Here is a 16,973-nt window from a genome sequence, read left to right as displayed (position 1 = left end):
CAGGGTTGGACGTGGAGCAGTGCAAGGCCTTGTCTCTGTGCAGCTCCCTGTCCAAACTCACTGTGTTTGCTGTGTAAGGAAGGGCCTGGGGCAATGGCAAGGCCAAGTGGAACAAAATCCCAGGCCTGCTGCTAACCCCCCTTGGCTCTGGGTGGAGCTGGGACTCTTTACAAACACCCGAGGCCATAAAGTCCAGTAGCTGCCATACCAGTGCGTGGAAGGCAGGAGACCCGGTTCCCAGTGTCGCACGGCTGTGTTCAGCAAACTGCTCCCCTGCGTCTCTCTTAGCTTATCTGTGTGTGGAGGGAGCAAGGTTTTCCCCTTGCTGCAGACTCCTGTGGCAATGCATGGCCAGGAAGCCACGTAAGCAGTGTATTGCCAAAGTACAAGAAAGGGCTAGGTGGACGCAGGGCTGAGCTTGGTTGCCCAGTTCTGGCCAGGCATATAAAGCACTCTCAAGGAGTAGGGCATGCCCTTATTTACACACGGCCGCATTATGGACTCAGCACCTGTTTAATGAGGGAAGTGTCCCTTCCTGGAGCAGCAGGGGAGTGAAGAGCTGAGCAGCACAGGGTTGGGGCAGCTCTTGCAAGAACTGGATCCTGCTGTCCAGAGCAGGTTTCCTAACTGCCTCTCCTCTGTCATGCCGCCAATTTGATTATTTTTACCTACCTACTCCTGATTTAGTTCTCGATGTACTGAGCACTAGGGGAGCTCCTATCAACACCTGCTTGCATAATATTATCAGCTGTCTGGAATAGCTGGTTTCCCTGCGCTTTGAGCTGCTCGGCTTGCATGGGCACTCGCAAACAGGGGAACAAGAGACGGGGAAACCTCTCGCTAGGACTGTGGTTGTGAGACATGGCAGCAAGTCTGCTCCACACCAAGCCTGAAACGTGCCGCTGACGCTGGGCACCCTGCCTCTGCCCGGTGCAGGATGGGGTTTCCCTTGCTGATGCCTGAGCTCACCCCATTGCTGTCTCAGGGCTAGGGATGGGTTCTGGGGAACTAAGTCAGCTGTTGCATGTCCACACATTAAGGGATCTGATTCTTGGGAAGTGGGGGGCGGTCACGGTGCAGGAGCTGTGCTGTTGCTACAAGGTGCCCCACCCAGGGCTCCACTTACTGATATGGAAAAGCCTTCTTTGAAACTGGTTTCAGTAGATGGCAGTTCGATGAACAGTGCAAAGAGAAGCTATGGGAGGGCTGGAGCCACCGCCTCTATTTAGAAGTTTGTCCTCCTTGGGAATCAAATTGTCTCACGGGTTTAAAACCACTGGGTGCCCATGGGTGCATTGTAAGTCCTGGTCTTGTGTAGCCTTGATATTTAACAAGTTCTGGTCTCCTGTGTGGGGCTTTCCCTGCCAGGTAGGAGGTTGAAATGCTGGAGTGGCCAGGGCCGGGTTTTGCATCCTTTCTGAATCTGCAGCTTGTCTCTAGCACTGAGCTACTTGTTTATGTACAAATTTATTTCTTTTCTATGTGGCATTTATTCCTTTCCAGCCCTCCTTGCCTCTGGTCCCAGGTTCTGATTTGTGTTTCTTGACCTCTTGCAGTGTCCAGGTTTAGGATGGGACTCTTCCCATCGCACTGAAACAAAATATAATGTCAAGGACTGTTCCAGGCCAGCGGCTCCCCTCCCCCTGCCCCCTGACTCCATGTTACTCCATCAAGGGTCTAAGAGACAAGGGCAGCTCGTCGACCAGGAGCAGGAAGCAGTTTCTAGTCGGGGCTCCTGCAGAGACGATGTGTTGCTGGCTGTAACTTGTAGGGACACCAAGGTTTCGGGGCTGGCTTGTCTTCCTGATATTCCAGTTCCTGGAACTATGACTACGTGGTGATGTGAACATCTCGGCTTTCATTCGAAAAGGTTTGTTTCTAGCAGTCAGAGAGGCACTGGAAAACCTGACCCGTGAAGTCAAGTAATAAAGAACTCAAACCTGCGTTGTTTTTAACCTCTTCTGGTTTGAGGCCAACCTCATAATGTCCATGAGACCTTGCATGTGTAGCATTGCCAGCTCCCTTCCAGTCCAGGCTTCTCTTTGGAGCTCAGCTGTGGCAGCCTTAGACTAGTCTTTCCCAAGTAATTAACCTTCTTTGATGGTGTCAGAACCTTAAATGTAGAAGTTCTTTGTGCCCAAGAAACATTTGTGTAACGAAAGGGAGGTGTATGCTTGTTTTCTTGTGAATAGAAACTTCCTGTGGAGCAAAGGGGATCAATCGGGTTGACACAATGTGGGGAATCCTGTTTCATTTTTGCAATGCCAGGAATGACATCTGCAGGGATCCGGTAAATTTTCTGTCTGTGATAAGAATGGTCTAAAATGCATGAGTCATTTATGATGCTGCTGTGTTTCATGTGCCCATTTCCTTCAGGTGTTAAGAGGTTTGCTTAAGCAGGCACATTTTGCAGCTCATGTCAGATAGTTCCCTTTGTTAAATGGGAGAGAAGGGTGGAAGAGATGATACATGGGGAGGCCAGAGAGCAGTGGTGAAGTGTTGTTCGTGTTCGTGTCAGTACGTTTATTCCTGAAAGGTACAGAATTAGGGATTTGTGTCTATCCAGATCTTCTGGAGTAGCATTTTAATAAAAAGATGCGATTTGCTGGTGGAGAGTATGGATTGGATCTGCAGTGTGAAGGCCGAGTACTTCATGCTGCTGGTAAATTAGCCAATTGACATAAATCTGCTGAAGTATTTAATGGACTGAGACAGGCAGTAAAAGTCTTTCACTGTAATTCTTTTTTTTTTTTTTCTTTCAACTAGAAATTTGCCAAAGTCGTTAAGTAAATGAATGGAATTCAGAAGGGATGTTCCTGATTAGTCCTCGCTGCTCAGCTGCTGTCGTTCCCATTAGTTGCAGGGTATGCATGCTATGTTTGTACCCATCTGAAAGCTATTACTGGTTTTACTGACTGTCCCTACTCCATCTGCAGGAAATCTAACTGTCCAAGTGGTGGAAAAAATTCAGGCATAGACTGACAGTGACTGCACTGCGGAAACGCTAATGGTGAGAGAAACCCAAGCAGCTACGTCCCAACCCTTGGAAAAAAAGCTGTCTCCACAGTGGCCCACGGAACGGAGCAGCTTTGGGACCTTAAAGAATGGGTCATTGGACCCACATGCCTGTAGTTATTTCCTCCTGATCCTGATCCTTACCAGAAAAGACAAAGTTTTCAATCCTGCCTGCTCCCAATTTGCCCCCTCAACAAGTGACAAAGCTGCCATGCGATTCTTGTTGTGGGGCAGAGGGGGTTTGGTCCTGGTTCACAGACCAGTAGGTCTTGACCCAACATCCTTGCATCTAAGTGCAAGGATGAATTTGGCCTGTTGGAGATGCAGCTCTGCTCTGCATTGACAGTGCCGAGCTCTTGTCACCTCTGATGCTGTCAAGCAATCTGAACATCGATCAGTGTTTATCACTTTGGGGCATAAAGTCCTACAGTAAAATGCCACTGACAGGCTGCTGGCCTAAAACAGGGCCTCAAAAATGGGCCAGGCATCGCTCAAGGCTTTGCACTGGCCCTTGCAGCATCTTGCTCAGTAGCATGACAGGTAGTGAGGGCCACCGCTGCGGTGAATGGAGAGAGTGCAGATAGGCGGTGTGGAAGCCGTGCTCTTGTGTGGTGGTTTGCAGCTGTTCAACAAGACTGCATTCAATTAACACTTTCACCTGTGGATCTTAAAGGGGGTTTATACCAGCGAATGGGCTGCACTTTCTCCAGCCCCTGGATGTCACAGGGAAAGCATCATCCTCATTGTACAGGCAAGGTTTGGGGAGCTGTGATGTGCTCCGAGTCACGCTGCCGGTAACTGCAGAGCTGCACGTGATCTGGCTCGATGCTCAGGCTTCTTGGAGTTCTGCAGAACGAGTGCGATAAAACACGGCTCCTTTTTGGTTACACAGAGCATGGTCTCCCCCTGCGAACAGCGTGGCTCTGAGGCAGGCGAGTCCATGGCCTCTCTCCAGCTCCCAGTGGAAAAGCAAAATAATCCCACAATACAAATACCTGGGAAGAGGAAGAGAACTCGGCTGGGCAGGAGTAGGCGCAGGGCAGGGCTAGCAGTGGCTTTTCCAGGGAAGCTTGCAGGTGGCCCCAGTCCCTTCGCAAGCACCAACCCTTATCCGGTCAATGAAGATGGCTGCTGCTTCCTGCCAAGGAGGATGCTTTGGGTGGCCTGACGCTCCCCCCACCCTCCCCATGCACCTACGTCTTTATTGGAGCCCAAAGTATTTCTCTCTATCACACATTAACAAATGTGCCCATCTGCAGGCAGGACAGCAGTCACGAGGGGGCAGTGCCGTGAGCACAGGAACATGAACACCAACCCACGGGCTCCAGGAAGCAGGGGACTCGGCTCCTCGCACGCTTCAACCAGTGCTGCTACTTCTGGCCACTGAAGGCAGCAACATGAGGACGGCAGAGGACTTCAGTTCCAGGCACAGGGTGGAGGGCAGACCCGATGCACGGACTCTGCTGGTAGCAGCCTTGCTGTCGGGCCTCGGACACCCCAGGCCATCCTGCACCCTCCTGATAGTCCTTCCCTTGTGATTGTTCTCCCTTCTAATACCCTCCAGTTGTCCTTGCTGTAGGCACTATCTTGGCATCCTGACCCGTTAGATAGAGTGGGTATTGCTGGGATTACTTGGGGAAATCATTTCACAAGAAGCTATCTACCACAGACACTGCTTGTCATTAAGCACTTTGAACCAAGGGAGCAAAAATACTTCTTGAAAGAAATCTGGGGTGTATCTTATAACCGCGCAGGTGCTATGTCAAGTTGCACACATCATGGGCAATATGGTCAGCACAGGACACGGTTTATACAGAAAGGGTCTTTACAATGAACATTTTATTTGCAGGTGGGGAGGGAGGGGGGGTTTCGGAGGGGAGCAACTGGGAAGTGTTCAACTTAGCAAAACTAGAGAACTAACAGAGTGTTGCTCCGTGACTTGCGGGGGCTGTGGCAAGCCAGACCAGGCCCCAGAAGGAGTCGTGCTCACTCCGGCTCTGTGTCGCACCCCAGCTCGAGGACGTCCAGGGGTTGCACGCGCAGTGAGTCGTAGTTAGGGGGAGGCGTGCCGGGCTCGGGGGGGAGCCGTCCGCTGCAGCAGTTGCCACTGCCAGGGGTGACGCTGCCGTCCTCGTACTGGAAGCCCAAATTGGTGTGAGCCTCCACGAGCTCCGACACGGTTGGAGGGGCGTCAGGGTAGCAAGCCTGGGCCCGCTTCTGCTTCAGGCCCTTGCACCAGCTGATGCCGTTGATGATGGTGATCCACAGGAAATCGATGATGATTTCTCCGAACTCGATGAGGCACAGCACAGAGCCCCCCATCCAGAACCCAAACTGGCCTCCCAGGCTGGACAGCAGCCAGACGATCTGCAAGAGGGAAGCCAGGGGGGCATGAGGGAGGGCAGGGCAGGACTGCGTTTCCCTTTGGCCCCAGAAGCAATCGGGCAACTATTTGCTTGGCTTAAAGGAGGGGAACGTGGGAGTTCAGAGCACATGGTAGCATGTCTCACTCGCTTTACAGGCTTGGTGTGCTGGGAAGGCAGCACATTCCCCCCGGGGAGATGTTTCCCACTGTGTCTGAGCAACTCCTAAACCCCCACACATACTCTGGAGGAGGGTAAAGGAGCAAATGGGAGGGAGGAATGAATGCAGGCCTGTGGAAAACACCACGAAGGCTGCGGTGGCCCCAGAGGAGGGATTCTGTCGCTCCCAGCAGTAGCTGGGACCGCACAGCAGGGCACACGATGTCTCCCAGCACTTCGGATTTACTCTGTCGGCTGCGTAGCTTCTGCTCGGGGCGTGGGGCAGCAGAGAGGCTGCAGCGAGTATTCTGCAGCTCCCCGCCTCTCGGAGATGCCCGGCGGCAGGCTTGTTGCCTAGCAGGAACCGGGTCTCAGACTTACGGTTGTAGCAGCCGATTCCGAGATGGTTCTGTAGTTGTACTCTTGGAAGTAAATGTTGAGCTTGATGATCCCGTGTCTGTGACGACAAAAGAATCCCTTCGGTTTCCAGTCTTGTCTGTCCTGTGCTTTTACTGATCCAGCTGAACATGCACATTCCCTAAAAAGCCTTGCAAAGCAGTGCTGCAGGAGACCTCCGTCGTCTCCTTCCTATGGCAAGCCCCCTGGCATGCAGAGCAGGGGAAATGGTGTTGTCTGGGGATTAGGTGTTGTGGGGGGACCCACTTTTCAAGCACATCGTAGACTGGATCTACTGCACAGCTAACTGGGAGCCTTGGGGAACTCAACTGGAGCAGCTTTCCAAGAGCTGATTGCCCATGGGGGTGTTGGGCAGGCCCTGAGGTCTCTGCTGGAGATAGTTGTGTCCCCTCACTGGGTTATCTGCATGACATACTCAGCTTGGTGTGTCCTGCACCACTTTCTCTTTGGTTTTTAGAGCTGCTCAGGAAGGAAGACGGCTTTGCAGCAGCTCTAAGTGAGTTGTAAACACAGATGCCCTTGAGTTATGCTTCTAAAGGTTTTTCTAAATGACAGCTCGATGGCTTGTAAATAATAACCCCCATGGGCTCTCAGCCCTCCCCAAAATCAGATTGCTTCAGCAACTGTGGAGCTCTGGACTCCAGAGCCGAAATCGAGGAGACGATGTCTGTCACCTCTAGTTGCTCTTTCCTGCCAACCTTGTGCCTCATGGCAGCTTCCTGTTCATTTCTCTCTCAAACTGCTTTTATGACAATAATATTATTTTAAGCTTGGGCATTTCCCCTGCAAGCCTTGTTAATGTTCTTGCTGCTTGTCCCAGAACTTGGGCTTTCTCATACATCAATCTGGTATGTCACAGTTTCGTTTTTAGGTCGGTCTCCAAGCGCTATTGCCATGCTGATTCTACGTGTCTTTGTTGGACCTCTTTTACCCAGCCTCTATTTGCTCTCTGATTCAGCACGGTACCTTAAGAGCCGCAATGGGCTAAGACTGACTAAGCATGTGCACTAAATACATAAAACAAGACTGGGTTTTATCTATAAAAAATGAACGGCAGTAATTTCCTGCATAAAGATAAGCAAATGTTCCTGAGTACAATTTCCTTGTGCTCGCTGTCAGGCTAGAACTAGTTGCATCAAGAAGGTTCGTGTCATGTGGCTTTGCAGCTCGATATCAGAGACGCGGCTGATGTGGTACGCCAACCAGCCCTCGCTGCTGGGAACTGAATGTTCACCAGCTGAGTTTTGGTTTAGCATGACCTGCTTCCTTCTGACTTGTTTTTTCCCCGGGCTCACCTCTAGCACCACGTCCTGGGCTCTGCCGGAGAGTTAGCAGGCTCTTTAGATAAGAGGGTGAGAGCTCTTTTCTTTCACTCACCTGTCCAGAGTCACATTTGTTGACAAATCCCTTTCGTAAGACAAAATATGGAAAATCCAGTCCTAGGAAAAGAAGATGGATTCAGCAATGAAATGACAAAAGCCCTATCTGTGGGCTGTTTGTACAGGGACAAAGAAAAGTGAGTTCAAGCTTAGTCGATTCAAATGAAAAACCATATTCATCAAGATGCATCAAATCCCTGTTGGCACTTGATCAGAATTAAAGTGAGTTTAACTTGCTCCCAAAGTGAATCAAGCTTAATCAGAGGAAGGCCACTCTAATTTTGAAGAAGTGCATCCACAGGGGATTGAATGCAGTTGAACTGATCCATGCTGAATTCACACCCTCAGTTAATATGGACTAATGTTCCTTGGTTTCCCTGTGTAGACGAGCCCTGGGGCACATGTGGCTTGAGGAAGAGAAACACCAGAATGCAAGGCCATGTGCAGAAAGCTGGAATCGCCTCCACCTGCAAGTACTTAACACCCAGGGAGGCAGCGAAGGCAGGGGCTTTCTCCGAGCCTGGGAAGCGGGCTGCGAGAGAAACAGCAGGGAGAACAGTCATGCCAATGTGACCAGCAATCGCTAGTCTGCAATGTCCCACTTTTCTGTTAGTCCGCGTTACCAGCTGTCACATTTTCGCATTGGTGCATCAGAGTGAAACCATGGGGGGGGACTGGGGAAAGACCTCTCAGTGATCGACCCTCTGGAGGGATGCTGGTGCCAGTTTAAGCTAATGAAATGCCAGCCTGCGCAGCTGAGGTGCCTGCTGTGCACTAATGGCAATGTTAGGATAGGTGAGACTCGGGTTAACTTTCAGAGGGGGTGTTAGTCGAGGGGACGTGCACAGGAACGGCAGCAGTGACGATGTGATGGCAAAGACGAGTAACCAAGGCCCCTGGAAGGAGCGTAGTCCCGTTACCAGTGTCTGCCGGTGCAGCGCTCTGTGCGACAGGCATCCGGCTGTGCGCTTGTACCCTTTCAGAAGAGAATGGACGCCAAGAGCAAGCAAAGCGCAAGCGCAGCAGGGACAGAGACTGAGCGAAAGGAGAGAAGAATCCTGAATCTGCGGGAAGTCACCACAGTTCGGGAGAGGAGGTGAGGGGGTCCTGGAGCACAGAGCTTGGGTAACAACGGAAAAACAGTTTGTCCTTAGATAAGCATCAGGGTTTCTGTTCTCACTATACAATATTTTAACCCGGGCCACGTAGGGAGAAAAATGGGATGTAGTATAGGGTAACTGCGACAATTACTCGCTATCCCCCTCCAGCAGGCAGCCGCCGTTCTAGCTCTGAGCTCATATTCCCCTGGCGCTAGCTGGCAACTCCCTGCCAGCCCTGTTCATTGTTCTCACGTCTCCTCCATGCTCCGCTGATCTGGACTGAGCCCATATCTGTGGTGGCATTTACTTGCGATGATGCCAGGTGCGGTGCTGGTTCAGCAGGAGCATTTTCTAGCAATGTAACATGTCCCTGAGGCACTGGCTCCACTTTGCATAATTGCTCTTACCTGTTTCTAGCTCGACAAAAGCCATAAATGTGGCTTGTAGCTGAACAGGATGCTCACTTGTCTGTTACCATCTCCTGCTGCCGGCAGCCTCCGGGATCCCTCAAGGCTAAATCCTGATCACTTCATGGATACAAAACCCCCCTGAAGTCCTCTATGACAAACAGTCATGCAGATCTGAGGGGAGCTGGGAGTTGGAGATGGCCCTCAACATAATATAAAGCTCATTTCGACTGTGCAGTTTTCGACAGCAATGGACTTCTGCCTTGTATATGCAGAGTAGGACAGACAAGAGGACAGCACACACGTATCAAAGATTCTGCAAAAACAATGTATGATGATGATGCGTTGGAGGTCCAGAATGAGCTTGTGCACCTGGAGACCTGTCACATTCTTGAAGGAGCAGAGTTAAGGCTGTTAGCATCCTTTGTTCCCGTCAGCGTGTAGGTCTAACAAGGTTTTTTATGTAGTAGCCTTCACTGGTGATCACAGACCCCTGGGAGGGGGGACGCCTGCCCCACACTCCCGAAATGCCTGGCTATGTGGCTACTTGTCCTCACTGCAGCGAGCTACAAAAACAAGCGTTATGGTCGTTGGAAGAGTAGCCTATTGCACCTGAACTCCACTGAGGACATTTCACACGATGAACAGTGATGGTCCTGGTTAGCCTGCCACTGACTTCCCTTCTCCTTATTCTCGCCCCATTCACCTAAAAGTAGTTGCTTCTGATTTAGGCCAAAGGAGGTGGAAATAGATTTGAGCCTTTAATATCTGCTTTATAGAACCAGATTCAGCTTTGCTGGGCCAAATCCTTTGGGAGGAGAGCTGGTTGTTCCCCATTTCACTTTTATGTGCTGGAGATAGTATCCTTGACTGCGGGCTGGAAAAAGCAGTTTAGTGAAGAGGGGTTGCCTATATGAACACCAGTGCCATAAATGCTGAGAGAAGTACATCCTGTTGTTAATCCCCATTTTAAAGTTAGAAACAGGCTTTACCTCTGAAGCCTCGGACGGCCAGTCTGCCATTGAGATGGTCATTTTGTACTGTGTGTCACTGGAAAGCAAACAAGGAGCATTAAGACAGAGCTTGCCCTTCTGGGATCACCCAGAGGTGAGCTGGATTTCAGACAAAGGATTCATTTAGATTTTAAGAAGATCAGTTCAGCGAAGGATGAAATGCAGGAGTCCCTCCACCTGTAGAGCTGGCAGAGATATTTTATGTACTTACTTGCATGTTTCCTTACAAGAGTCAATACAAAACTGCCTGTGTCTTATACTTGATCTCAGTGAAGAATAGCAATAGGCTGTTTGGTGAAAATAAAAAGCAAACAGAATCCTTTCAGATGAGCACTTTGTTGCAAAAATCAGCTTCCCCCTTAGCCTGCTGTTGCCTGGAAAGTCCATTTAAGAGAAACCAGACAATTACCTGCAAACAGTTATTACTAATGGCCTATTGACTGGGTTAGGTAGCTGTTTATTACTAAATCCAATAGATGCAACGGGCTTCCGCCTGTCGTGCAAGATCACTGACTACAGTGTCTGTCACATGCCCTTTGCTGCAGGCTCTGCCGCAAGAGAGCTGCGATGCTCGGCTGTTCTTGGTGGAGCAGACATGGTTGCGTGCTAAGGATCGCAGGTGCTTTGTGGCACCATGTAGGAGAGGAAGGAGGCAGATGGGGAGATCTGTACAAACACGGGGACAAGCCCTGGGTCTCCCTCCATGCTAGGGAACCTGAAGTGCAGGGAGGCAGGTGTCCTCTGTTTGCTCCTCTGCGGGGAGCATCCAGTGTCAACCTACTGGGTGGTGGTGTTGTGTCCCTGCCCAGCTAAGCTAGGAGGGAGCTGAGATGTCTCTGCCTCAGGCCAGAGCAGGGAGATCTCCCTCCTTCCTTGCCTGGATCTGGCTAGCAAACAGCTGAGGTCACTGCTAAGTGTATCCGAGCAAGTGTTTCATTCCCCAGCACAGATAACAAGCTTCCCCTGCACCCGCTCTCTTCCTATGGCATCCCTGGAAGCTCTGCTCGTGTTCTTACCCCAGTCTGGGTTATTGTCGTTGTTGCAATAATTCACCCCTTTGGGCAAAGGGAACAGATAGTGACCGCACTCGCAGGTCTCGACCATCTGAGCTTGGAAGCAGGAGCGCAGACAGGCCTGCGGAGAGGGAACAAGGGGCCTTTAGAAGTGCGATCTGCTCTCACACCGCTCCTGCACTGCAGAGGCACCTTCCAGCTGGGCTCGCAAGGGCCCATCTCTAACAACTGGAGGGAGGGCTCTTGAGGACCCAGATAAGAGAAGTGATTTCAGCTCTGGGGCCAGGCATCAACTTAGTGGGACAGGTGCACTCTGTAACTTAGGGGCTCTGCCAGGTGGTTTTGTCATTGAGCAGCAGTGTTTCAATCAGAACGCACTGCGAGGTGCTGGGAAGTCACAGTAGCAACTGGGTGAGGCAGATGAATACCAGGGATGTGCTTGCAATGAAAGGCCTCTTCTTAGTGGCAGCATCACAGTTTGCTTTCCTTCTCTTGTCACTGGGTTGTTCCCTGAAGCTTTCAAAGCACTTTACCACAATGAGTAAACCTCACTTAACCCATTTTCAGATGGAGTAACTGAGTCACGGGGAGTGGCATGCAAGAAGCAGTTAATTTGTATCAGGGTCCCCCTACACATTACATTTATCTTGCAATTAACATGGTAATCACAGCGTAAGTGATAAGGGTGCACCCAGTTTAAGGTGCCATCAAATGAAATGGCAAACCAACCACAAAAATGTTCCACATGTCACGTAGAAGACTGGCACTTCGCCTTCCAATCTTAGTGCTGGTTTGTGCGGCGCCTTAAACTGAATATGTGCCAGCCTGGGGCTGCCCCAGGGCCAGGGCCAGTAATCAGCTGACTTTTGGCTCCAGCCCTGGCCCTGCACTGGGTCATTCTGGGCTAGGGACACCTAAGTTTTAACCAGCTGCACTAATAAGTAGAAAGAGCATGATTGGGATCTGATCCCAAAATCACACCTCTGCCATGCATGTATGGTATCTTTAAATTAATGTGTGCCAGGGGCCTTGTTCATTTGAAGGCTCCTAGGTGGTTAGGAAATGGAAAAGGCCCAGGGTCTGTTTGAACCTAGTTGGCTCATCGGGTCAGCATTGTGAACACGCGCCATGGCACACTGGGAAGGGATGTGGCCAGGTTCCTATTCACAGCTGGGTTGACTGGTTGAGGGTAGGTGAACAAGATGCCTTAATCACTGAGCCTCACTCCAGAGAGAAACAGACGTTCAATCCTGTCCGTGATGCTGAGATTGCTTCTAGCATTCGCTGAGACAGGGCTGCCATTTAAAAAATCCCCATGACTTTTGGTAAAAGTTAATCAATTTGAAATGCTTTGTTACAGGCAGCAACTTTTATAAAGCTGAGCTCTCTTTCCCCTGGGAGGGTCCCAGCTGCCTGCTTAAGAAAGACAGAGTTCAGGCTCTGCCATTAACTCTTCCGCATGAGACCCCCGTGCAGGGAATATTTCTTAGTTGTCACAGTGGGATGAAACTGTGAAAGTAGCATTAGAGGCTCTGTGAAAAGAGAGTGAAATCTGGCAGGGTGTTAGGACCAGAGTGGTTTGTGCAATATAAAATATTTAATGACTTTATTGTGGCTTGATCATAGAGACATAAAAAAGTTCCATTTTGCTGGGAAGTCTGCAAACCTCCCTCGGGTGGCATGAATTTCATGTGGGCACGTCTGGAATCTGAGTCGTCATTTAGAAACATTTAAAGCATTTGCTTAAGCATTTCTATCGACTTCTTTCAAAATACTGCAAAGTGGTGCAATGGTGGGTACATTTTTGTGAATGCAGAGGCATGAAATACCTGGCAGACCACCCTGGTACAGGATGTCATTCTCCAGCCTAGTAGCAAATGAATTGAGGTAAAGGGCTTCTGCTGTTCCTCTGGGAAATGGACTTCCCAGAAGTCTGCCGGTCCTCACCAGGACGACTGCTTCCCAGTGCTGTGCTTATTCAGCCCCCTGTACCCGGCTAGAGCCTCCCAGGTGGCTCTGAGCAGGTGAATGCTTAAAACCAGTACCGTGCTTCACCCACTCCACTGACTTCATAAGTGTTCCCAGTTTCTCCCCCTTTGCTTCTGAAGTGAAGGAAAGGCAGGAGGGGAGTTGTGTTTCCAAACCCCATGTGTTCGTCTGAAAATGGCTTATTTCTCTTAAAGAAAAAGGATCATGAAAAAACCCAAGTCAGGTTTCCATGAGAAGGGGCCCCATGCACACATCTGTCTCCTGTCAAGGCGGCAGTAGCTCTGCCTGTTTGTCTGCAGGGTGCTGGGCAGGGTAAAGGTGCAGTCCACTAAAAACAGACGGCATAATAGTTACACAAGTCAGAGTCACTTTTAGCCTCTGAATGCACCGGAGCAGCAGCAGTCACACTATTTCCCAAAATATTTGAACGTTACAATCACAAGGCAAAGAATGTAATCACTGAATGGCTTCCTCTCTAGAACTGCCGGAGCCATTTATACTGCAATCGACCCGCAGAGGCAGACTATCCCAGACTGAATAGCCCCATGGTTTTAACGTAAGCAGCAGGTGAGGTCTGCGCTGATTCTTCAAGAATCCCCCACGAGGTCAAAGTTGGCTTTTGGGTGAACACGTGCAATGATTACAGGACAACCCTTCCAATTGGCTTGCCACCTATAATCAAAATCACAGCAAAAAAGCAAATGCTGTCTCGTTGTGACTGATAATGACATCCTGTCCTTGCTGACATTAGGTTGCCAGTCTCCTCCAAACACCTACAGCAACCAAACACAGGTTTGTGCCCTCTTGCTGCTTTAGGAGGAAAAAACCTGGCAAGGTGACACTAAGAGCATGCATTTCTGATTGCAATCCTTAGTCTCGTCTTGCAGCTTTCTGCTGGAGCACTCACTGGCCTGCAAGCCCAGTGAGTGACACTGATGAGCTGGCACCTGTTTGCAGCCTGGGCTGAGCCGTTTGCTGCGGGTAAACAGGCCTGTGCCAACCCCGCCTGGTGAAGCACGTGCCGCTGAGGATGGTGGCGTGTCTGATTGCTCGGGATCCCTGACACCTACAAAGTGGACATCTCTGCCAAAGAATGGCGTACATATATTTTGGCATCTTTGCCCAGCCTCCTTTGTGAGTGCTGAGCCTGGGAATGGACAAGCACTCTCCAGCATCGTCTTCCTCATCCATCATGAGCCACTCCCCATCCTTTAGAGAGCGCCTTTGGTCTCTAGTCTCCCTGACCTAGTGTCCTCTTCCCGAGTGCCAGTTCTCTCTCTCTTTGAGCCCCTTGCACGCTCTCCCCTGTGTTGCTGGGTTTGTTTCCACCTGTCGCACCTTCCCTCCCTTCTCTGTTTGCATCTAGGCCTCTTGTCATTTTACTGCTCATGGGTCAAAACACATTTGGTGGATGCTGACATTTACTTAGGAGCTCTGTTTCCCCTTTGCAGCCTGGCTCCAAAATCCATTCCAGTTCACCCAGCAGCTCCCAGGCTTCTCTAAAAAAAAATGACTAATGGGATGTTTATCCCCGGTGCCCTTTTCTGTCCTCCCCAGTCTTCTACAAATCTTTACTTGGAAGAGGCAGACAGGCAGGACATGGGATGGCTTTTTGGAGGTAAGTGAAAAGAAGGAAAATTGGGAGAAATTCAGCAGGAAGGTTGCTGTTCCTGGGAGACTGTACACAGATCTGATGCACCTTGATATACAGATACTAATAATCCAGCATCCCTCATCTCTCACGTCTTTTCCCAGAGATCAAAGCTGCAAAGAAAAAAAAATGCTTTGCCATTTTTTCTTTGAGAACCAAATTGCTTTGCTTTGCTTGCACACTCCCCTTGCTTTGTGCAACGGTAAGGAATGCTGGGAAACTTGCTAGACTGCAGCTTTCCAGAAAGCTACAGGAAAGCCCCCAAAATCCAACTGGATAAAGTGAAAGGAACCACGTCCACCCAGCTCTCACTCTGCTCAGCTGTATTTGGGGGGAAAATGAGAAACTTAGCATTATACCTGATGATACTCTCTGCTGGTAGCTTAATTAAACTGAATTAGTAGCCAGAGTGCTCCACTTCTGATCATGGCACCATGCCCTGACATTCCCACTGGACTCGATGCAATTCACACACAGCGAGTTATTGAAATGCAGAAGCAGTGACAGGACAGGGGCTCTAATTTGTGCTGCTTGTTCTGCTGTTTTAGTGATGCTGACATGTTGCATTTAACTTTCTTGTTGTCTAGCAACAATGCGCAAAGGTTAAAAACATAAAGGGTTTAGGGGAAGAATGTTTTGAAACCTTGTCCTGGTTCAAAATACCTCTTACCTGTATGGAGTAGGAGGTGTTGAATCCCTTGTACAGATTTTTTACAGGGACGTCGGACCCATTCAGAGTGCAGTCGCTGTAGGGGTAACCCATCCGCTCGAGTTCATCCTGAAAGAAGACCAAAACCGCCTTGCTTGCTGCATGCCTGGTGCCAGGTCACTCCAGACACACGCATCCTGCACTTCCCACGTCCTTTACAATCCTGCAGAGGCCTCCATAATCGCAGGTATTTGCAGAACAACGCTCTAGAAAACCTTATGGGACAAGTGTTTATGGGAGACATATCTGTAACTGCTCTGTGCTTAGGGGGTGTTAGTGTTTATTGCACTGAAGTGTCTTCAGAGCCTCTCCCCAGGGATTGCCCTTGGCAGGGTCCCGGGTCCTCCCACTCTGGCACCCCAGACTGAGCCCCAGTGGTGCTTGATGACAGCCACATAGAAAGGGGAGGCTGCCCAGCTCAGAGAGGCACCACCTGCCACCCCGGTCTCGCTAAGGCTGAGGATGCTACTGAGAAGGGCGGTCGGGCGTGGGTGGGTAACATCAGTGGGATCAGGAAGGAGCTCCTTGCCCTGACAGCAACCAGTCCCCTGGGCTCCGGGGTCACATCCAGACCCCTCCAGCAGTAGCCCCCTGATGGGAGCAGGGGAGAGGCAATGTGAGCTGCATCCCTGGGCTTCGGTAAAGCATTTAGTTGCATAAAAGTCTTCCAAAAACAATGTCCCCGACCCACAGCTAGTGTGTAACTTGACAGTTGTGGATTGAGCCAGTTCGGCCAAGACTGAAAACAAGTCTGGCTGCAGGCCCATCAGATAGCGTTGCTCCCAGACGACTTGCACTGCTGGAATGCCGCACATACCGCTAACACGCCGATGGAGGTTTCTGTCCCAGACATTGCATAGATGCCCTGGTCTTTAAGGAACGGGAAGCTCTTCTGTTCATGCAGCATCAGCCTGGCCCCGGCCGCAGATGTCAGGTAGGGAATATAGTCGTGCTGGCTGATGTCCAGAATGAGCTTCAGCCCTGCAGGCACCAAACACAGCGTTAAAAACCAGAGCACATGGGGCTGACCTGATGCTGGAACCAGGGGGATCGTTGGAGAACTGAGGACCCTTTTCTCAGCTTGTTCCCTGGGGAAAGCCCAGCCCTGCAGAGGAGACAGACCGGGCTCTGAGGTCACCCAGTGTTCACACTAGGGCCAACATGCAGAAAGGAAATGCCTGAGCCTGAGGGCATTTTCACAGGTCTTCAGCCTAAATGTGCTTTCCTTCCTTTTCCTCTTCAGGCTAGTTCCGTCCCCCACTCCTCTTCCTCACCTGTGCATCCCCTGCCCTCTCCCAAACTAGCTTCATAGCCCCACAAAGTAATACCACTCATTAACCTCTGTCTGCCAGGGGGATGCTTCCCATCCTTTGCCCCTTTTTTCTTAGCCAGAGGTTTATTTCTTACCAAATTCTGCTCCAGGGTTGGAAGAAATGAGGGCTTCCTGGTCCATGCCCCAGTTAAAGATGTAGCAGTTGCCATGATCTGGGTGATAGATCTGGGTGAAGTTCCTGAAAGAATCGCAGAGCAAGCTGTGATCTCTGGGACAGCAGATGGGTGGGGGAAGAATGGGACTAAAGGAATGGAAGTTGGAGGATCTGGCTGCTTTCGCTACATGCAAAAATACAGCAGTTCCTTCCAGCCCCCACTGCTCCAAGCTCAACTGTTGATTGAATTGCACCATATTTGCTGGTGCAAGGTGCTGCACCTGGGGAGGAAGAACCGGCACCACACCTACAGGCTGGGGAACTCCCTTCT

At 50.4% G+C, this 16,973-nt stretch overlaps 1 protein-coding gene across 1 annotated transcript in view; it reads right to left on the bottom strand.

Annotated features, from left to right (window-relative positions):
• Positions 1-4,835: 4,835 nt before the first annotated feature.
• SCNN1B (sodium channel epithelial 1 beta subunit) overlaps positions 4,836-16,973 on the bottom strand; it is a 19,704-nt gene continuing 7,566 nt past the window's right edge. Inside the window, exons 4-12 of the mRNA XM_019541829.1 lie at positions 16,623-16,726; positions 16,033-16,196; positions 15,177-15,284; positions 10,870-10,987; positions 10,065-10,140; positions 9,833-9,890; positions 7,332-7,393; positions 5,919-5,994; positions 4,836-5,382 (exon numbers count right to left, since the gene is read on the bottom strand). Of these exons, the coding sequence (XP_019397374.1) occupies positions 5,002-5,382; positions 5,919-5,994; positions 7,332-7,393; positions 9,833-9,890; positions 10,065-10,140; positions 10,870-10,987; positions 15,177-15,284; positions 16,033-16,196; positions 16,623-16,726 (1,147 nt within the window). The 3' untranslated portion in view covers positions 4,836-5,001. The remainder of the gene's footprint in view (positions 5,383-5,918; positions 5,995-7,331; positions 7,394-9,832; positions 9,891-10,064; positions 10,141-10,869; positions 10,988-15,176; positions 15,285-16,032; positions 16,197-16,622; positions 16,727-16,973) is intronic.

Source organism: Crocodylus porosus, unplaced genomic scaffold (genome assembly GCF_001723895.1).
Source record: "Crocodylus porosus isolate Cpor-Errol unplaced genomic scaffold, CroPor_comp1, whole genome shotgun sequence".
Lineage (NCBI taxonomy): Eukaryota > Metazoa > Chordata > Crocodylia > Crocodylidae > Crocodylus > Crocodylus porosus.
Note: the sequence above shows the minus strand (reverse complement) of the source record. Positions and strands in the feature narration are given on the sequence as shown.